This window comes from Callithrix jacchus, chromosome 1 (assembly GCF_049354715.1).
Source record: "Callithrix jacchus isolate 240 chromosome 1, calJac240_pri, whole genome shotgun sequence".
NCBI classification, from domain to species: domain Eukaryota; kingdom Metazoa; phylum Chordata; class Mammalia; order Primates; family Cebidae; genus Callithrix; species Callithrix jacchus.
In genome coordinates, this window is record NC_133502.1 from 173,375,743 (window position 1) to 173,394,074 (window position 18,332).

The 18,332-nt window shown below is 51.8% G+C and overlaps 1 protein-coding gene across 5 annotated transcripts in view; it reads left to right on the forward strand.

Moving 5' to 3' along the window:
* The window catches only part of OLFML2A (olfactomedin like 2A), a 42,222-nt gene that overhangs the window by 3,138 nt on the left and 20,752 nt on the right, over window positions 1-18,332 (forward strand). Inside the window, exons 1-2 of one of the 5 annotated variants that reach the window (XM_002743306.5) lie at window positions 1,270-1,477; window positions 9,956-10,219. In XM_002743306.5, the coding sequence (XP_002743352.3) occupies window positions 1,379-1,477; window positions 9,956-10,219 (363 nt within the window). In that variant the 5' untranslated portion in view covers window positions 1,270-1,378. Of the gene's footprint in view, window positions 1-1,269; window positions 1,478-1,543; window positions 2,712-9,955; window positions 10,220-17,705; window positions 17,848-18,332 lie in introns of those variants that run through there. The other 4 variants (XM_035257208.3, XM_078326741.1, XM_054243680.2 and 1 more) reach the window with 4 other exon arrangements.

Sequence of the window (18,332 nt, forward strand, 5' to 3'; positions counted from 1 at the left end):
CGGAGTTTCGCTCTTGTTACCCAGGCTGGAGTGCAATGGCGCGATCTCGGCTCACTGCAATCTCTGCCTCCCAGGTTCAAGCAATTCTCCCTCCCCAGCCTCCCGAATAGCTGGAACTATAGGCAAGTGCCACCACACCCAGCTAATTTTTTGTATTTTTAGTAGAGACGGCTTCACCATGTTAGCCAGGATGGTCTCCATCTCCTGACCAACTGATCCACCTACCTCAGCCTCCCAAAGTGCTGGGATTACAGGTGTGAGCCATTGTGCCCGGCCAAGAGTTTGCATTTCTAACAAGTTCTCAGGTGATGTGGAGGCTGTGGGTCCAAGGACCACACCTTGAGAACTGCTGAGCTCTATCAAGGAGAGAAACTAAGAATGTGCTCTGGGAAGTCATGCTCCAACACAAGGGAACATACACACCAACAAGAAAGACAGTCCCATTGAGCAATAAATTCTGTGAAGAAAATGAGACCAGGCAGGGTGGTGCACACTTAAAATCCCAACACTTTGAGAGCCCAGGTGGCTGGATTCCTTGAGCCCAGGAGTTTGAGACCAGCCTGGGCAACATAGGAGACCCCATCTCTACAAAAAATACAGAAATTAGCCATCGTGGTGGCATGCACCTGTAGTCCCAGTTATTCAGGAGGCTGAGGCAGGAGGATAGCTTGAGCTGGAGAGGTTGAGGCTGCAGTGACACGTATTTGCAACACTCCACTCAAGCCTGGATGATAGAGGAAGACCCAATCACAAAAAAAGGGAAAGGCTGGGTAATCTCATGCCTGTAATCTCAACACTTTGGGAGGCCAAGGTGGGAGGATTGCTTGAGCCCAGGAGTTCCAGACTAGGCAACAGAGTGAGACCCCGTCTCTCCAGAAATAGTGGTATCAGACAGCACAAGGGCTCACATACCCTGGGAACATGCATCTCTCATGCGAATTTTGCAACCACTCCAAAAGGAAAGCACAAGTCCCCCATCTTACAGATGAGGAAACTGAGGCACACAGAGGTGGAGGGACACGCCCAAGGTCCCAAGGCTCTCGGAACAGGACCCGCGTCCATGCGGGGAGCCCACGTGCCTCCCCCTGGTCCACTCCTGCGGGCTGCCAGCGAGACCCTCCCTGGGGCGCGGGCAGGGATGCCCTTCGGAGAGTCACCCGACGGCGGGGAGGCCCAGCGGACGGCGGGCGGGGTGGAGCGGGTTGCCCCCTCCGCCCTGGCTCCGCCCCCGGCGGCGCTGGAGGGGGCGCGGGGCGGGCAGCAGGGGGCAGGCGGGGGGCGCGGGGCAGGCCGAGCGGGCGGTGGCGCTGAGCTCGCAGTGTGGCCCGCGCTTCCCAGTGTCCGTGCCCGGTGCCTGTGCCCCCGTCCCCGTGGCGCCATGGCCGCGTCCGCCCTCCCGCCCCGGCCGCTGCTCCTGCTGCCGCTGCTGCTGCTGCTGCTGCTGCTGAGCGCCCGCCCCGCACGCGCGGACAGTAAGGTACGCGCGCCCCTCGAACCCGCGCGGCTCAACGAGGAGCGGGGCGCGAGGGGGCGCTGTGGCGGGGGTACGGCCCAGGAGGGGGCCAGGGGCCGGGGCGGAGGATCCGGGAGCGGGAAGACCGGACCTGAGACAGCACGGAAGCCGCAGGGGCAGGGGCCGGGAGAGAGGAGCGCGTGGGGGAAGAAGCGCTGGAAATGTAGGGATGCTCCGGACGGGGCCTCAGGAAGGGGCGCTGGGACCGGGTCCGATTCCCGGAGGGGCCGGGGGATTCCCCAGAGTGCTGGCCAGACTGGGTTCGTGGGGGGAAGCCGCTGGCAGCTGTTACCCACAGATTCCCAGGCTTGCAGCAGGCCTGCAGCACAGCTTTCAGGGCCGGCTGGGGACTCGGAGTCTCCTCTGCCCCACGAACGCAGCGGGGTTGGCCACTCGCCGGTCCTCTGATGTTCTTGCCAGGGACCGGGTGCACCCACTGGAGGACTAGGTAGCTCCAGAAGTGACCTGAGCTGTTCTCTGCCGTGACTAAGAGGATCTGCTCTGGTGTCAAGCCGACCTGGATCCAATCGCACATCCCCTTCTCTCTGAGCCTCTGTCTATTCACCTGTAGATAAAGGAAGAATCCTGGGACCCACTCCCGGCAGTTGATGATCTCTAGATTCGGTGTGGTCATGCCTGTAAAATAGCACCACAGCACTCGGGGTGTTCTGGAAATAACTCCCTGATGGCCTGGCACTGTGGCTCACACCTGTAATCCCAGCACTGTGGGAGGCCTAGGCGGGTAGATCACTTGAGGTCAGGAATTCAGGACCAGCCTGGCCAATATGGTGAAACCTGGTAGCCAGCCTGGTGGCACTCGCCAGTAGTCCCAGTTACTCTAAATAACTGTAGTAAAAGTACAAAAATTAGATGGGTGCTGTGGCAGGCACCTGTAATCCCAGCTACTCGGGAGGCTGGGGCAGGAGAATCACTTGAACCCAGGAGGTGGAGTTTGCAGTGAGACGAGATTTCACCACTGCACTCCAGTCTGGACAACAGAGCAAGACTGTCTCAAAAAGAAAGGAAATGACTTCCTGAAGACAGGCCTCGGGGAGAGTGAGGAGCAGGATGAGAGCCCTGGTCACAGAGCCTAAGGGCAAATGACAGCTTTCTTCTGATATCTCTGCAGCCTCTTTCCTAGTGGAACATGCATGTCCTGCCCATGGGCAGATAAAAGACAGAAACCACTAGCCACATGGTGAGTATATGAGCAGTGGGCACTGGCCAACCAGCAGCCTGATTCAGCTCAGGGTAGGAAAGCACCGATGTGCAATGCAGACCATGTACTCCAGAGACAAGGAGGGAATGGTATTGTTTCACTTTACAGGTGGGAAAATGAGGGTGTTTAGAGAGGCAGCTGGCTTATGGTCTGGCCTTCCGCTGCTATTGTTTTGCTGTGTGACATTGGGCAAATCACTGTCTCTGGGCTTCAGTTTCTTCATCTGAGAAATGTCTATCCAACCTTCCTTCCATTTGGGGCCCTCTGTGATTCCCTGATCTGGCTCAGGTAGGAGGACAAGTGAGCAGAAAATCCCAGATAACCTGATTGGTGCCTTGTCACCGCTGAGATCTCTGGCTGGGAGGGATATTTGGTCTTGGGCATCCTCTGTGCAGAGAGCTGTAGAGTTTGTGGGGGAGGGCTCACATTCAAAACAAAGCAAAGACAAAGAAAACCCAGCACCCTGTTTATGTAGTGAGTCAGCCAAACACTTGCTGGATTGTGTGTGTGTTTGGTGGGGTGGGGGGGTGTAGTGTTTAACTGTCCCGGACAAGCTGGGGATGGTGGGGTGGAAAGGCACAACCTACAGCTTGGAGGATGAACAGCTGGAAGACTCAGCACAGCCCTCCCCCAGACACCTCCCACCCACACACCACTGCAGCCAGCTGGGAAAAATAAAAATCAAGTGATGGGTGAATTTACTCTGCATTCCTTAGCTCAGCCAGACTCCTGCTGGCTCTGCAGAGAGAGCTGTTTTCATTATCACCCGCTCCCTCCCCCTGTCACACCCCCTCCCTTCCTCTCCAAGCTCATTCCGTTTTCCCTGGGGTGGAGGATGAGCCCTTCAGAGAGCCAGCCTGGGACCTGAAGTCAATGTAGAGCCCCAAAGGGTTAATTGGTCCCTCCTCAGGCTTCCTGTTCCTGGGGGCTCCAGTCTTCCCTCTGACCCAGTACATTCAGGGATCCAGGGCAGCTCCTTGGTCTCCTTGGCCAGCTCCTTTCTCAGCGTATGTTCATGTTTATAACTAGGTCTCTCCTAAACTGGATTTTGAGTTTCCATCTAAGGAAGTGCTTTCTCAGGGCTGGGAGTAGGAGAGGGGCCCCAAAGTTTCTCTGGTATTTCTGAAGGGCTGCCCAGCACAGAGATTGGAATGGACAGACAGGTAACCACTTGACACCCAGGCAGGGCAGCACAGACTTCTGGGAGGCTGCTTCTTGCTGTGCGTTCTTAGAATGTGGCTGAGAATTTTCCATCTCTACCTCAGTTTCCCCAACTGTGGAAAGGTTGCTGGTGCCTCGCTTCCTCCAGTATCAAGGGGTGGGAAGGAGGTCTTTGGTCAGCCTGCTGATCAGGGGCCCAAGGACAGAGGGAAGGCCAAGGGTGTGGGAGCACAGCCAGGGGAGCAGGAGGGGCTAGAGCAGGCAGGCGGTGGTGTCCGGAGCTGGATCAGATGTTCCAGGCCAGGCCAGGCCAGGCCAGTCCCGGGAGTTTAGGTGTTGCTTTGCCTCCACTTGGGAGTTTCCGCCTGTGGGTGTAATTGGAAACAGGCTCTCCGGCAGGCAGGCGAGGGCTACATAGTGATGGAGCTACACATCACAACTGCAAGGCCAGGCCCCACTGAGTCTCTCTGCAAGGAGGGTCTCAAACCAACACTCCCTTTGGCTGGGGCATCTGGGGCAGAGCTTTGAGGAGCATCATGTGTGCCAAGCCATGTGCCAAGCACTTACATGCAGAATCTTACACATCCCTTCTGCCAACACTCTGAGGCTTCAGCGGCCCCTCCCCATTTGATGGTCTTGAACATTGAGGATCAAAAGAGTTGGATTGGGGGTTGTTCAAAAATCCTAGACAGAGGGAGCCTGAGTAGTTGGATCTCTGGAGCCTCTAGGAAGCATCCAGGTAGCCTGGGGGAGCCAGAAAGTGTCTGAATCATAGGGTTGGAGGAGGGCCCAGACACCTGCAGCTCCCAGGTACACCCCCAGACATGGCCCCCAGTTGAGAACTCATCCAGGTAATAGGGATCCATGGAGGTTTGTGGAGCAAAAGTAACGTAGATTACCAAAGAGGAGCTTTTGGGAGATTCATCCAACAGAGGAAGCTGATATATTGTCCAGGCAGCAGTTAATGTGGCCTCAACTTGGGCTGTGGCTGTAGAGCGGAGAGCAGGAGGCCAAGGTCAGAGATATTTAGGATGAAAGGTCAGAAGAACACAACGACTGTCCAGGGTAAGAGGGAGGCTCAGAGATCCAGGCTAGGCAGGAGGGTAGTTGGACACGGGGCTGGGAGAAGATGCTGGGTCCGGTCTTACATTGATTGAGTTTGGGGTACCTCTGGGCATCCAAGGGTAGGTGCCCAACTGGCACTGTGCTTTCAGGGAGGTCTTTGCCTCATGGTGAGGCTGGGCTGGCTGTGAGGAAAGAGGGCAGACCTAACCTCAAGATGGCACAAGTTGGCCAGGCATGGTGGCTCATGCCTATAATCCCAGCACTTTGGGAGGCTGAGGCAGGCAGATCACCTGAGGTCAGGAGTTTGAGACCAGCCTGGCCAACATGGTGAAACCCCGTCTCTACTAAAAATAAAAGAATTAGTCAGGCATGCTGGCATGCGCCTGTAATCCCAGCTACTCGAGAGGCTGAGGCAAGAGAATCACTTGAACCCAGGAGAAAGAGGTTGCAGTGAGCTGAGACAGCACCATTACACTCAAGCCTGGGCAACACAGCAAGAATCTGTCTCAAAAAAAAAAAAAGATGACACAAATTGAGCCTGTTCAGTTGCTGGAACATTTCACAGCTTGAATGCCCTCTCCTCCACTCTAGCCAGACTCATCCATCTCTTTGCAGAAAAATCTCGAGTATACCTTCATCTCACTGTGGAATTTCCTTGCAAATACCTGGGTACTTTTTTAAGCACAAACCACTCCTAGTTTTGGGGGCTTTGGCATCCATGTGTGCTGAGCAAGCCTGCAGGGAGAGATGAGGACCAAGGCAGGTGCTTTCCTGCTTGGCACAACTCCAGCCTTCCTGCCAAGGGCAGAGGGGGCTGGGACCAGTAGGAGCCCCAGGTTCTACACCCCCCAGGGCCCAGCCCAGGGCCTATGGAGAGATCATCTGTTCCAGCTCAGTTGCTCAGGAGAAGCCCCTTCCTGGTGACTGTGGGTGGGCATGGGAGGGGCAACATGTAAACCAAGTTTTGGAGTCAGGCCATGCTGTGTGACCCTGGGCAAGCCCCTAGTCTTTTCTGATGCTCAGCTTTCTCCTCTCTAAGATGGGGTTATGATAAGAGCACAGAGAGGTAGAAAATAATGAGCAAATGGCAGGGAGCATTATCAGCAGTGATTTTGATGGCAGGTACCCCTTAGAGAGCAGCTGTTCTGTGCCAGGTTCCATGCCAAAGCCCTGCATGCATTGTCTCTGTTCAGACCATGAGCTTATGACCAAGGGACTGTGGTTCTCCCATTTTACAGAGGAGGAAGCTGAGGCTCAGAGGGGTCAAGGCCAAACAGGGAGGAGGTGTGGGAGCTGGGACTTGAGCCTGGGTCTGGCTCTTCCCCCTGGTGCTCTGCTGCTCTCCAGCCAAGCACTGGATGTAGCAGTCACAGGAAAGGGGACCCTGCCTGGGTGCCTGGCAGCCAGCGCTGGGAGCACAGGCCTTATTCCAACTCCTGGCCCATGTCAGGGCCTTGGCTGCCCCCATCAGGAGGTAGCACCTCATCTGAGGAGGGAAGGAATGTCACAGTCCGATGTGGAGGCAGCTGCTGGTACGGGTGGGTGTTGGGAGTATGGGTGGCTCCCAAGGAGGAGGCTTCCCTGGCCTGGCCACACAGAACACACCCACATCTACCTGCTAGGCTCTTGACCCCATCTGGGGGAGTGGGTGGAGTGGCAAGGGGTCCCAGCAGAGCAGGGAAGGGAACCCAGGAGTCTTGAAGGACAGGCAGAGTTAGGGCGCTAACAGAGGCCAAGGAATGTACAGGACCCTGAGCCTGACTGTCGATGTTCATAGGCGGAGGGGAAATGGCCCAGAGTACACTTCACCCACCGAGAGCCCAGGACACAGCCTCCATCCAGAGACACCCTTCTCCCCTCCCCACCCTTCCCACCTCTTACTTTCCCCTGTGCCTCCACAGCCTGCAGAAAAAGCAATGGGGTCAGGCACAGTAGCTCATGCTGGTAACCCCAGCACTTTGGGAGGCTGAGGTGGGAGAATTACTTGAGCCCAGGAGTTTGAGACCAGCCTGATCAACATGGGGAAACCCCATCTTTACAAAAAATACAAAATTAGCTGGATGTAGTAGCAAATGCCTATAGTCTCAGCTACTTGGGAGGCTGAGGCGGGAGGATCGCCTAATCCCAGGAGGTCAAGGCTACAGTGAGCTGTGATGAGGCCACTCTACTACAGGCTGGGTAACAGAGCAAGACCCTGTCTCAAAATAATAATAATAATAACAGTTCATGCTTAAGATGCACTTAATATGTGCTGGGCCCTGTTCTTTACTTGTATCAAGCCATTTAATCTTTACAACAAACTCATGATTCCAAAGCCCATTTTACAGATGAGGAAACAGGCACAGAAATATTAAGTTGCCTACAATCTCATTGAGGCTCCAGATGCCATGCTCTTAACCTTGTGTTCTAGCATGTTTGCAAAATGCAGGCTTATTTATCCAAAAGATATTTACAGAGTACCTACTGCAGGCCAGGCAGGCACTATTATGAAGATATAGGAGGAAATGAGACAAAGTCCCTCCCTCTAATGATATCTGTGGCATGGGAGAGACAGAATGTACACAAAAACAGGTCTCATATTTCAGGTGGTAATAGATGCAGTAAAGAAAACCAGGCCACTAAATGAGAGGATAAAGAGTAACAGGAGGCGGGCAGTCAGGGCAGGCTTCTCAGAGGAGTTGACGTGAGCAGAGAACTAAGTGATAGAAGGGAGTGAGCCATGGAAATCTTAGGGGTTAGGAGTTTCTGGGGAGGGTATGGCATATGCAAAAACCCTGAGGCTGGAGTGGAGAGAGTTGCTGAAAGGGAAGGGCAATAAGGAGCAGTTCAAGGGAGAGTATTGACTCACATGAGCCTTGAAGGCCATGATAAAGGCTTTGAAGGTCACAACACCTCCCTAACACACACAGAGGTAGTTTTTTTTTCCTTCTTCTTTTCTTTTTTCCGGAAACAGAGTCTTGCTCTGTTACCCAGGCTAGAATGCAGTGGCACGATCTCTACTCACTGCAATCTCTGCCTCCCGGGTTCAAGTGATTCTCCTGTCTCAGCCTCCCAAGTAGCTGGGACTGCAGGCATTTGCTACCATGTCCAGCTAATTTTTGTATTTTTAGGAGAGATGAGAGTTCACTATGTGGGCCAGGCTGGCCTCGAACTCCTGACCTCAGGTGATCCACCCGCCTCGGCCTCCCAAAGTGCTGGGATTACAGGTGTGAGTCACTGCTGCCGGCCAGAGGTGTTATTTAAAAGTACAATGCATGTGAAACCTGGGATGTAGGTGCTCAATAAAAGGTCTTCATAATTTTTATCATAGTAAAACAAACATAACAAAAATTATCATCTTTAAGTATACACTTCAGTGGCATTAGTATATTCACAGTATCATGCAACTATCACTACTATCTATTAATAGTTCCAGAACATCTTTGTCACCCCAAAAGGAAACCCCATGCCAGTTAAGCAGCACTCCCCATTTCCCTCTCCCTCTAACTCTGGGAAGCCCATAATCTGTTTGCTGTCTCTATGGACTTGCCTCTCCTCGATACAGCATTTCATATCAATAGGATCATAAAATATGTGGCCTTCTGTGTCTGGCTTCTCTCACTTTACATAATATTTCGAGATTTATTCATGTTGTACCATGAAATCAGTACTCCATTCCTTTTTTTTTTTTTTTTTTTTTTTTGAGATAGAGTCTCACTCTGTTACCCAGGCTGGAGTGCAGTGGCGCAATCTCGGCTCACTGCAACCTCTACCTCCGGGTTCAAGCGATTCTCCTGTCTCAGCCTCCCAAATAGCTGGGATTACAGGCATGTGCCACCACACTCACCTAATTTTTGTATTTTTAGTAGAGATGTGGTTTCACCATGTTGGCTAGGCTGGTCTTGAACTCCTGACCTCAAGTGATCTGCCCACCTCAGCCTCCCAAAGTGCTGGGATTACAGGCATGAGCCACCTCACCCAGCCCTACACTCCTTTTTGTGGCTGTATAATATTTCTCTATTCAGCTGATGCGCATTTGGGTTGTTTCTACCTCGTGGCTACTGCCAATAATGCTGCTATGTACATTGACTTCCAAGTCTTTGTTTGGATACCCGTTTTCCATTCTCTTGGGTATATACCCAGGAGTAGGATGACTGGGTCTTATGGGAATTTTTTGTTTAACTTATTAAGGAATCTCCATACTTTTTCATAGGACCATTAATATTTAAATTGCCGAGCCAGGTGAGCCTGCTCATATTGTAATCCCAGAACGTGCTTTGTTGCCAAGGCAGGAGGATCACTTGTGGCCAGGAGTTCAAGACCAGCCTGGGCAACATAGTGAGACCACATCTCTACAAATAATTTAAAAATTAGCTGAGCGTGGTGTCTCGCACCTATAATCTCAGCTATCTGGGAGGCTGATGCAGGAGGATTGCTTGAGCCCAGGAGTTTGAGATTACAGTGAGCTATAACCCCACCACATTGTTTCAACCTGGGCAAAACAGCAAGACCTTCTCTCTACAAAAAAAAAAAAACAAGTCAAAACAAAAAGACGGCATGGTGGCTCATGCCTGTAATCCTAGCACTCTGGGAAATGGAAGAGGGAGGATCACTTGAGCGCAGGAGTTCAAGACTAGCCTGAGAAACCCCATCTTTACAAAATTATATGGGCATGGTGGTACACGCCTGTAGTCCCAGCTACTAGGGAGGCTAAGGTGGGAGGGTCACTTGAGCCTGGGAGGTCAAGGCTGCAGTGAGCCATGATCAGGCCACTGCACTCCAGCCTGGGCAATAGAGCGAAACCCTGTCTTTAAAAATACACACACACACACACACGCAAATACACACACACAGAGTTATTATTATAAGGCCTCCACCACCTCTAATTGCACCCCTCCCACCCACCAAACACCCTCATCCAAAGGCTGGCTGGCTATCTGGCTTCTGCCATCTCTCCCTTCCTCCCTGCCATTGGACTGCCCAGCAACTTACTGGAGCCCCCTTGCCACCCCCAACAGGTGTTTGGGGACCTGGACCAGGTGAGGATGACCTCGGAGGGCTCTGACTGCCGCTGCAAGTGCATCATGCGGCCCCTGAGCAAGGACGCGTGCAGCCGGGTGCGCAGCGGGCGGGCGCGCGTGGAGGACTTCTACACAGTGGAGACCGTGAGCTCGGGCACTGACTGCCGCTGCTCCTGTACTGCACCTCCCTCCTCACTCAACCCCTGTGAGAATGAGTGGAAGATGGAGAAACTCAAAAAGCAGGCACCCGAGCTCCTCAAGGTAGATATGGTGGGGTGATGGAGGGAGTAAGGGCCGATCATGAGCTGGAGACTGCTGTCCTGCCAATGAAAATTCCACATACTCGGCGAGGCGGGTGCTGTGACCACCCCATTTTACAGATAAGGAAGCTGAGGCTCCCTAAGGGGAAGCCACTTCTTGCCAGTGACAGAGGCAGGATTTTTCTGCTAGTTTATCACCTATTCCAGTATCCTGTATTTTACCCAAACCAATTCAACCATCGGCACCTAGCTATATTTTAAATTTAAATTTTGTGGCAGTACTTCGTTTTGATTTTGTTTTGTTTTTTTTATTTATTTTTGAGACAGAGTCTCACTCTGTTGCCCAGTCTGGAGTGAAGTGGCATGATCTCAGCTCACTGCTACCTCTACCCCTGCAACAGGATTCAAGTGATTCTCCTGCCTCAGCCTCCCGAGTGGCTGGGACTACAGACGTGCACCACCACACCTGGCTAACTTTTTTTGTATTTTTAGTAGAGATGGGGTTTCATCATATTGGCCAGACTGATCTTGAACTCCTGACCTCAACCGACCCACCCACCTTGGCCTCCCAAAGTGCTAGGATTACGAGTGTGACCCACTGTACCTGGCCTTCTCTGAGTTCTTTTTGTTTTTTTCTTTTTGAGACTTGCTCTGTCCCCCAGGCTGGAGTGCAGTGGTGCGATCTCGGCTCACTGTAACCTCCACATCCCGAATTAAGGTGATTCTCCTGCCTCAGCCTCTCGAGTAGCTGGGACTACAGGCGCCAACCACCACACCTGGCTAATTTTTTTTGTATTTTTAGTAGAGATGGGGTTTCACCATATTGGCCAGGCTGGTCTTGAACTACTGACCTTTTGTTCCACCCTCCTCTGCCTCCCAAAGTGCTGGGATTATAGGCGAGAGCCACCATGCCTGGCCTTCTCTGAGTTCTGAAACCATTCTGTGAAATATAGGATCATCTCCTCATGGGAAGGTGAGAAAACCAAGGTTGATAGAACTTAGGTAACTTGCCCAACCTCACATAATGACAGGCAGCCTCCAACCTATGCCATACTTTTGTGCAAATTAAAAACCCTCAGCTGGGCATGGTGGCTCACACCCGTAATCCCAGCACTTTGGGAGGCCAAGGCAGGTGGATCACCTGAGGTCAGGAGTTTGGCCTGGTCAGGAGTTTGACACCAGCCTGGCCAACATGGTAAAACCCTGTCTCTACTAAAAATACAAACAAGTATCTAGGTATGGTAGCAGGTACCTATAATCCCAGCTACTCAGGAGGCCGAGGCAGGAGAATTGCTTGAACCTGGGAGGCAGAAGTTGCAGTGAGCTGAGATCGTGCCACTGTACTCCAGCCTGGATGGCAGAGTGAGACTCAGTCTCAAAAAACAAAAAACAAAAACAAGAGGGGTTGGGCATAGTGGCTCATGCCTGTAATCCCAGCACTTTGGGAGGCTGAGGCGGGTGGATCATGAGGTCAAGTGATCGAACCCATCCTGGTCGACATGATGAAACCCCACCTCTATTAAAAATACAAAAAATTAGCTGAGCATGGTGGCATGTGCCTGTAATCCCAGATACTCAGGAGGCTGAGGCAGGAGAATTGCTTAAACCTGGGAGGTGGAGGTTGCGGTGAGCCGAGATTGCACCACTGCACTCCAGCCTGGGCAACAAGAGCAAAACTCCATCTCAAAAAAAGAAAACAAGAAACCTTCAGCCCCCCATAGGAAGATGAAAAGAGGCACCACCTCTGGTCAAAATAGCCCCATACCAGGGCCCCCACCAGGACTCATGCCTTGGTCTCAAAAAAAAACAAGAAACCCTCAGCCCCCCATAGGAAGATGAAAAGAGGCACCACCTCTGGGCAAAACACCCCCATACCAGGGCCCCCCACCAGGACCCACGGCTTGGTCAGACATGTCTGGGATAGATCTCAGTCCCCACAGCCAGTGGGCACCTTCATGCCATTTGTACTATGCTCAGTTAGGTGCTCAGTGGGTCTGGTGGAGCTAAGATTTGAACCCAGGTCCTGGGTGTCCAGAGCATGAGTTCTAAACCACCTTGCTTTCCTGTCTTCTGTTTTGTAAAGAACCGGATTGTTTGGTGTCTTTTTGTTTTGGGTTGTTTTTTTTTTTTTTGAGGCAGGGTCTTGCTCTGTTACCCAGGCTGGAGTGCAGTGGTGCAAACACAGCTCACTGCAGCCTCAACCTCCTAGGCTCAAGCAATCCTCCCACCTCAGCCTCCCAGGTAGCTGGGACCACAGGTGCACACCATCAGGCTCAGCTAATTTAAAAATTTTTTGTAGAGATGGAGTCGTGCTGTGTCATTCAGGCTGATCTCAGACTCCTGGGCTCAGACAATCTTCCCACCTCAGCCTCCCAAAATGCTGGGGTTACAGGAGCGAGCAATTGCACCTTTCCAGTTTGGTGTCTTTTGAAAATATGTTTTTCTTTTATAACTTCTCCCAAACTATATATATTTTGCCTGTTTGGTGTCAGAAACTGTGAAAGGTCTGAAATCTTACCCTACTTGTAAGCTAACAAGTTAGCCTTCCAGTTTAATGGAAGCTGGCAGAAGATGCAGCCTCCTGGTTCAAAGACAAAGGACTTTATTGCAGCAAATCTACATTTTCTTACACTGGTTTTCCCAGCTCCAATTGCCATGGGCTAATGCAGTGAGGGTGAGATAACACCTGCATGTATAATAAGGTGTGTTACAGTGAGGAGCCCCAAGGTTAGAGAATCTGAGTTGTTTTGTTTTGGTTTTTTTTGAGAGAGAGTCTCACTCTGCCACCCAGGCTGGAGTGCAGTGGCATGATGTCGGCTCACTGCAACCTCCACCTCCCATATTCAAAGAATTCTCCCTTCTCAGCCTCCCAAGTAGCTGGAATTACAGGCACACACCACCATACCCACCTTATTTTTGTATTTTTAGTAGAAACGGGGTTTCACCATGTTGGCCAGGCTAGTCTTGAACTCCTGACCTTGTGATCTGCCTGCCTCAGCCTCCCAAAGTGATGGGATTATTGGCGTGAGCCACTGCGACTGGAGAGAGAATCTGAGTCTTTTATAATGGGCACCAAGCATGCCTGCCCTTTCGTCTGAAAGGAAACAGTATCTCTGTTTTCTAAGGCTCTCAACTGTGCAGCTAGATGGCTCAGCGCAGAGGCAATCAATGCTTCTGCAGCAAGTCACCCAGAAAAGCAAGACATCCATGAAGAACTGTCTTCCAACATTTGGCTAAAAATGTTTTCTTTAAATTCAACTTTAGTTTGGTTTTTGTAATGCCTGAATGGATGCCAAGTTCTCAAAACTGGGTGGGGAGTTGTGGGGAATGAATTTTAAGCAAAGTCGCATCTTGATAGCTTGGCAGTCCCTGGATCACTCTGTCTCCCTGGGTCTCACTTAGGACCCTGCAGATTTAAGGCACCCAGGCCCATGGCCAGTCTTCAGTTACAGGAATAAACCCAATTTCTGCTCAAGTCAACTTCTCGATGACTGAAGTGTACACCTGCTTGACATGAGGACACGCAAAGCTATTCATAAACACAGGCTAAGTTAATTTTTGGCTAATTGAATCTTTGCTACACCCCTCTGGAGAGGGGACATATGCTACCAGCTTTACTAGTGGGAGAATCTGAGGCCCAAAGAGGGCCTGTGACTTGTCTAAGATAATACAGCTTCTAAGCAGTACTAAGATTTTTTTTTTTTGAGACAGAGTCTCACTTTATCACCCAGGCTGGAGTGCAATGGCACAATCACAGGGCAACCTCTGCCCCACTTCCCCTTTCAAGTGATTCTCGTCTCAGCCTCCCAAACAGCTGGAATTACAGGTGCCCGCCACCATGCCCGGGTAATTTTTTTTGAATTTTTAGTAGAGATGGGGTTTCACCATGTTGGCCAGGCTGGTTTCAAACTCCTGACCTCAAGTGATCCACCTGCCTTGGCCTCCCAAAGTGCTGGGATTTCAGGCATGAGCCATGTATTAAGATTTGAACCCAGGAATTCTCTACTTTGTCCCTTGCCCACTGAAGGGTTATGAGACCGCTTTCTCAGCCAGGAGCCCACAGTCCCTTGGGCCTTCTCAGTGCACAGCTGCCACGGGGCTCTGGATCCGCAGAACTGGGGGAGGGTGATGGGGGATTGACCTGGCAGGTGGGGCTGGAGGAGGAAGAGAGGATATGCTGCCTCACTGATACCCCAGGGGTAGGAGTGGGTACACTTTCAGAGATTCATAAGAGGAGCAGGCAGCAGAGGCAGTAGAAGACAGAGCTGGGGGTTCCTGTTCAACTTGGCTCCCCCTCCCTCAGCAGGACAAACTCTGCAAGCATCCCCCAAGGGAGGAGGTTAAGGGGAGCCCACGGGATGGGGCTGGGGCACCTACCCTATATCCCACCCCTGTCTCTATCCCAGCCTTTCCCTCAAGCTAATAACTTCGGCTGCTGCTTGTCCTCAGCAGCATGACTGCAGTAGGAAAGACCACATTTTGAGTAGCCTAACTACTGTCCCTGTTTTGGCTAGGAGTTGGAGGATGCCTGTCACCTCCCCACTCCTTTTTCTTCCTAATGGGACCAGACACGGCTCCTGCCTTGAAGGGTCCCCAGGCTTGTGAGGACACAGCTGCAGACCCCAGTAATGGCAATGTGATCAGTGCTGGGCCAGGGGACATCCCAGGGATTGTGGGAGTCCCAAGGAGGGGATAGAAGGATAGAGCTGGGCCTTGAAGGATGTGTAGGAGTCCCTCAGGCAGAAAGGAAAGGAGGGCATTTCTGGGTGATGGTAAGTGGGGTAAGTGTGGCACTGGCCTTCTCTATTCTCTGGCCACACCAATGCCTGTGACATCCTATAGCACAGCGCTTCTCAAGCTGCCTGTCAGGGAGGCCAGTTTTTTAAAGATTATAGGTCTGGGCCGGGTGCAGTGGCTCACAACTGTAATCCCAGCACTTTGGGAGGCCAAAGTGGGCAGATAACAAGGTCAAGAGATAGAGACCATCCTGCCCAACATGGTGAAACCCCATCTCTACTAAAAATCCAAAAAAAGTAGCTGGCGTGTGGTACATGCCTGTAGTCCCAGCTACTCAGGAGGCTGAGGCAGGAAAATTGCTTGAAAATGGGAGGTGGAGGTTGTAGTGAGCTGAGATTGAGCCACTCCACTCCAGCCTAGGTGACAAAGTGAGACTCTGTCTCAAGAAAAAAAAAAAAAGATTGAAGGTCTGTCAAGAACCAATATTTTTGTAAAATGCTATACAAATGAATTATTAGAAAAATGGAATGAGGCAGGCCAGGCTCAATAATCCCAGCACTTTGGGAGGCCGAGGCAGGTGGATCACCTGAGATCAGGAGTTCGAGACAAGCCTGGCCAACATGGTGAAACCCTGTCCCTACTAAAAATATAAAAAATTAGCCAGGCATCGTGGCAGGCACCTGTAATCCCAACTACTTGGGAGGCTGAGGCGGGAGAATCGCTTGAACCTGGGAGGTGGAGGTTGCAGTGAGTGAAGACAGTGTTATTGCAATTTAGCCTGGGTGACATGACATGGTGAAAGACTCTGTCAAAAAAAAAAAAAAAAAAAAAGGGAAGGAAGGAAGGCAGGTGAGAAGGCAAGCCAGGCTGGGTGGGGTGGCTCACACCTGCAATCCTAGCACTAAATTAGCTGGGCATGGTGGCGGGTGCCTGTAATCCCAGCTACTCAGGAGGCTGAGGCAGGAAAATTGCTTGAACCCAGGAGGCGGAGGTTGCGATGAGCCAAGATGGCGCCATTGCACTCCAGCCTGGGTAACAAGAGCAAAACTCCATCTCAAAAAAAAAAAAAGCACTTTGGGAGGCCGAGGCAGGCAGATCACGAGGTCAGGAAATCGAGACCATCCTGGCTAGCATGGTGAAACCCCATCTTTACTAAAAATACAAAAAATAGCCAGGCATGGTGGCACACACCTATAGTCCCAGCTACTTGGGAGGCTGAGGCAGGAGAATTGCTTGAACCCGGGAGGTGGAGGTTGCGGTGAGCCCATATCATGCCATTGCACTCCAGCCTGGGCAACAAGAGTGAAACACCATCTCAAAAAAAAAAAAAATTTAAATTGAATTTTAAAAAGCAAGCCAGAAAGAAACAGAGAGAAAGCAAGCCGGACATGCACAGATAAATCTAGTGTTTTATTGTGAGGGTCAACAGATATAAAATAGCTCTGTCAAGGGGCTACAAAAGTTCCTGAAAACTTCCTCCCACTTTCTGTAATGATTGTATTGCAGGCTGGTGTTAAGCAGTGTCTGGTCAGCAGATCACACGTTGAGTGGCATGGCTGCAAACGCCACATTTCTCTTCTCCTCCTGTTCACAGCACAGGCTGCTCCCTTTACTCGGCATGTCCTTTTCTGGGCATCTTTGCCTAATTAGTGCTCCTCCTACAGAGCTCAGCCCAAACAAAACTTCCTCCTGGCATTCCTTCCTGATCCACACCTATGCCCAGAAAAGATCAGCACCCATCATTAATGATCTGGGCACCTATGTGTCACTACCTGTGCCCCTGATTCTGGACCTAGGTGTCACTGTGTGTCATTGGCAGCCTGTGAGGGACCGGGGTGCCCCACGTTGTCTTGCTCATCACTGTCCTCAGTGCCCGACTGAGTAAGCACCTGCTGGCCTGGAGGAGGGTGGCAGGGGCAGATCACAGAGGGGTCAGATGCCAGCCTCAGGAAATGAGAAGCCACATGTGGGCAGTGGGGAGCCACAGGGAGTCATCTTGAGGGAGAGGGACCCTTGCCAAAGCCCGTGTTGGTAGCCACGAAGGCAGGAGCGTGAAGCTGGGAAATTCCCGCGTACCCCTGGGAGGAGCACTCAGTGCTGCTGGGCTTCATGAAGCCCTCTCTGTGTCCACGCAGTGCTGAACTCCGGCCAGACGCTACTTTTCCTTACCACGGCCCTATTGCCCCATTTCTCAATGCAGAAAGCTGAGGCACAGAAGCGTGTGTATGGTTCTCAAACTGTGTTCCATAGAGCCTTAGGGGTCCCATCCAGACCCTCGGGGCCAAAGCAAGGTTGTGGGAGAGCAGAGAAGCCTCTGAGCCTATCTTTGCTTCCAGCAGAGCCTTCTACCACCACCCCACCCCTCTGCCCACCATCTCTGTTTTAGAGATCAGCTTCTGCTCAAAGAAAAGCTCCCTGGCTTAAAACAGTTTAAGTACCCCCTGGGAAGGTAGGAGTAAAACTGTTTTGGAAATAGCCAGCCAGGGCCAGACAGGAGCACTGGCCTCTGCAGGCCCTGGGAAATGCCGGAAGGCTCAGGGTGGGGCTGAACGGGAGGGTGGGGCCCAGGAACTGCCCTTCCCAAGAAGCCAGGAAAGGTTGGTTTCCCAACCAGCCCCTTGTGCCAACATCTCCCTGACACTGGCATTTTGGCCATCTGGAGGGAGTGTCATATCCTAATGAGGCATGACAGAGATAAGAGGGGGAGTGGTGGCTGTAGGGCAGAGCCCTGGGCTGGGCCAGGGAGACCCAGTGGCTGCTTCAGGTCCTGCTGCTGACCTGTTGTGCAAGGCCCTCCCCGTCTCTTGGCTGCTGTTTCCCCATCTGACCAGGAGACAGTAGCCATAAAGCATGATAGGAAAGAGACGGCGATCGTGGTATCTCCCCTGCTGGGTAAGTGTTGGGAAAGAGATGTGGATTTATATGAATTCAGGTTCTGCTTCTGGTTCCACCATTGAACAGCTGGGTGGCCTTGGGCAAGTCACTTCCCCACCTTTAAACTTCAGCTTCTCCATCTGTAAAATGAGGGTGAAAGTTGTCCATACCTGGTGTTAGTGTGGGCCACTAGAGGCAGGCTCTGAAGCCAGAGATTCATGTGCAAGTGATTTATTTTGAAAATACTCCTGGACTGGGCGTGGTGGCTCATCCTTCTAATGCTGGTGCTTTGGGAGGCTGAGGCAGGAGGATCACTTGAGGCCAAGGTGGGAAGTTCATTGTTCAAGACCAGCTGGCATAACATAGTAAGATCTCATCTCTACAAAAAATAAAAAACTTAGCCAGGCAAGGTGGTGCACACCTGTAGTCCTAGCTACTCCAGGGGATGAGGCAGGAAGATCGCTTGAGCTCAGGAGTTTGAGATTGCAGTGAGCTATGATCGT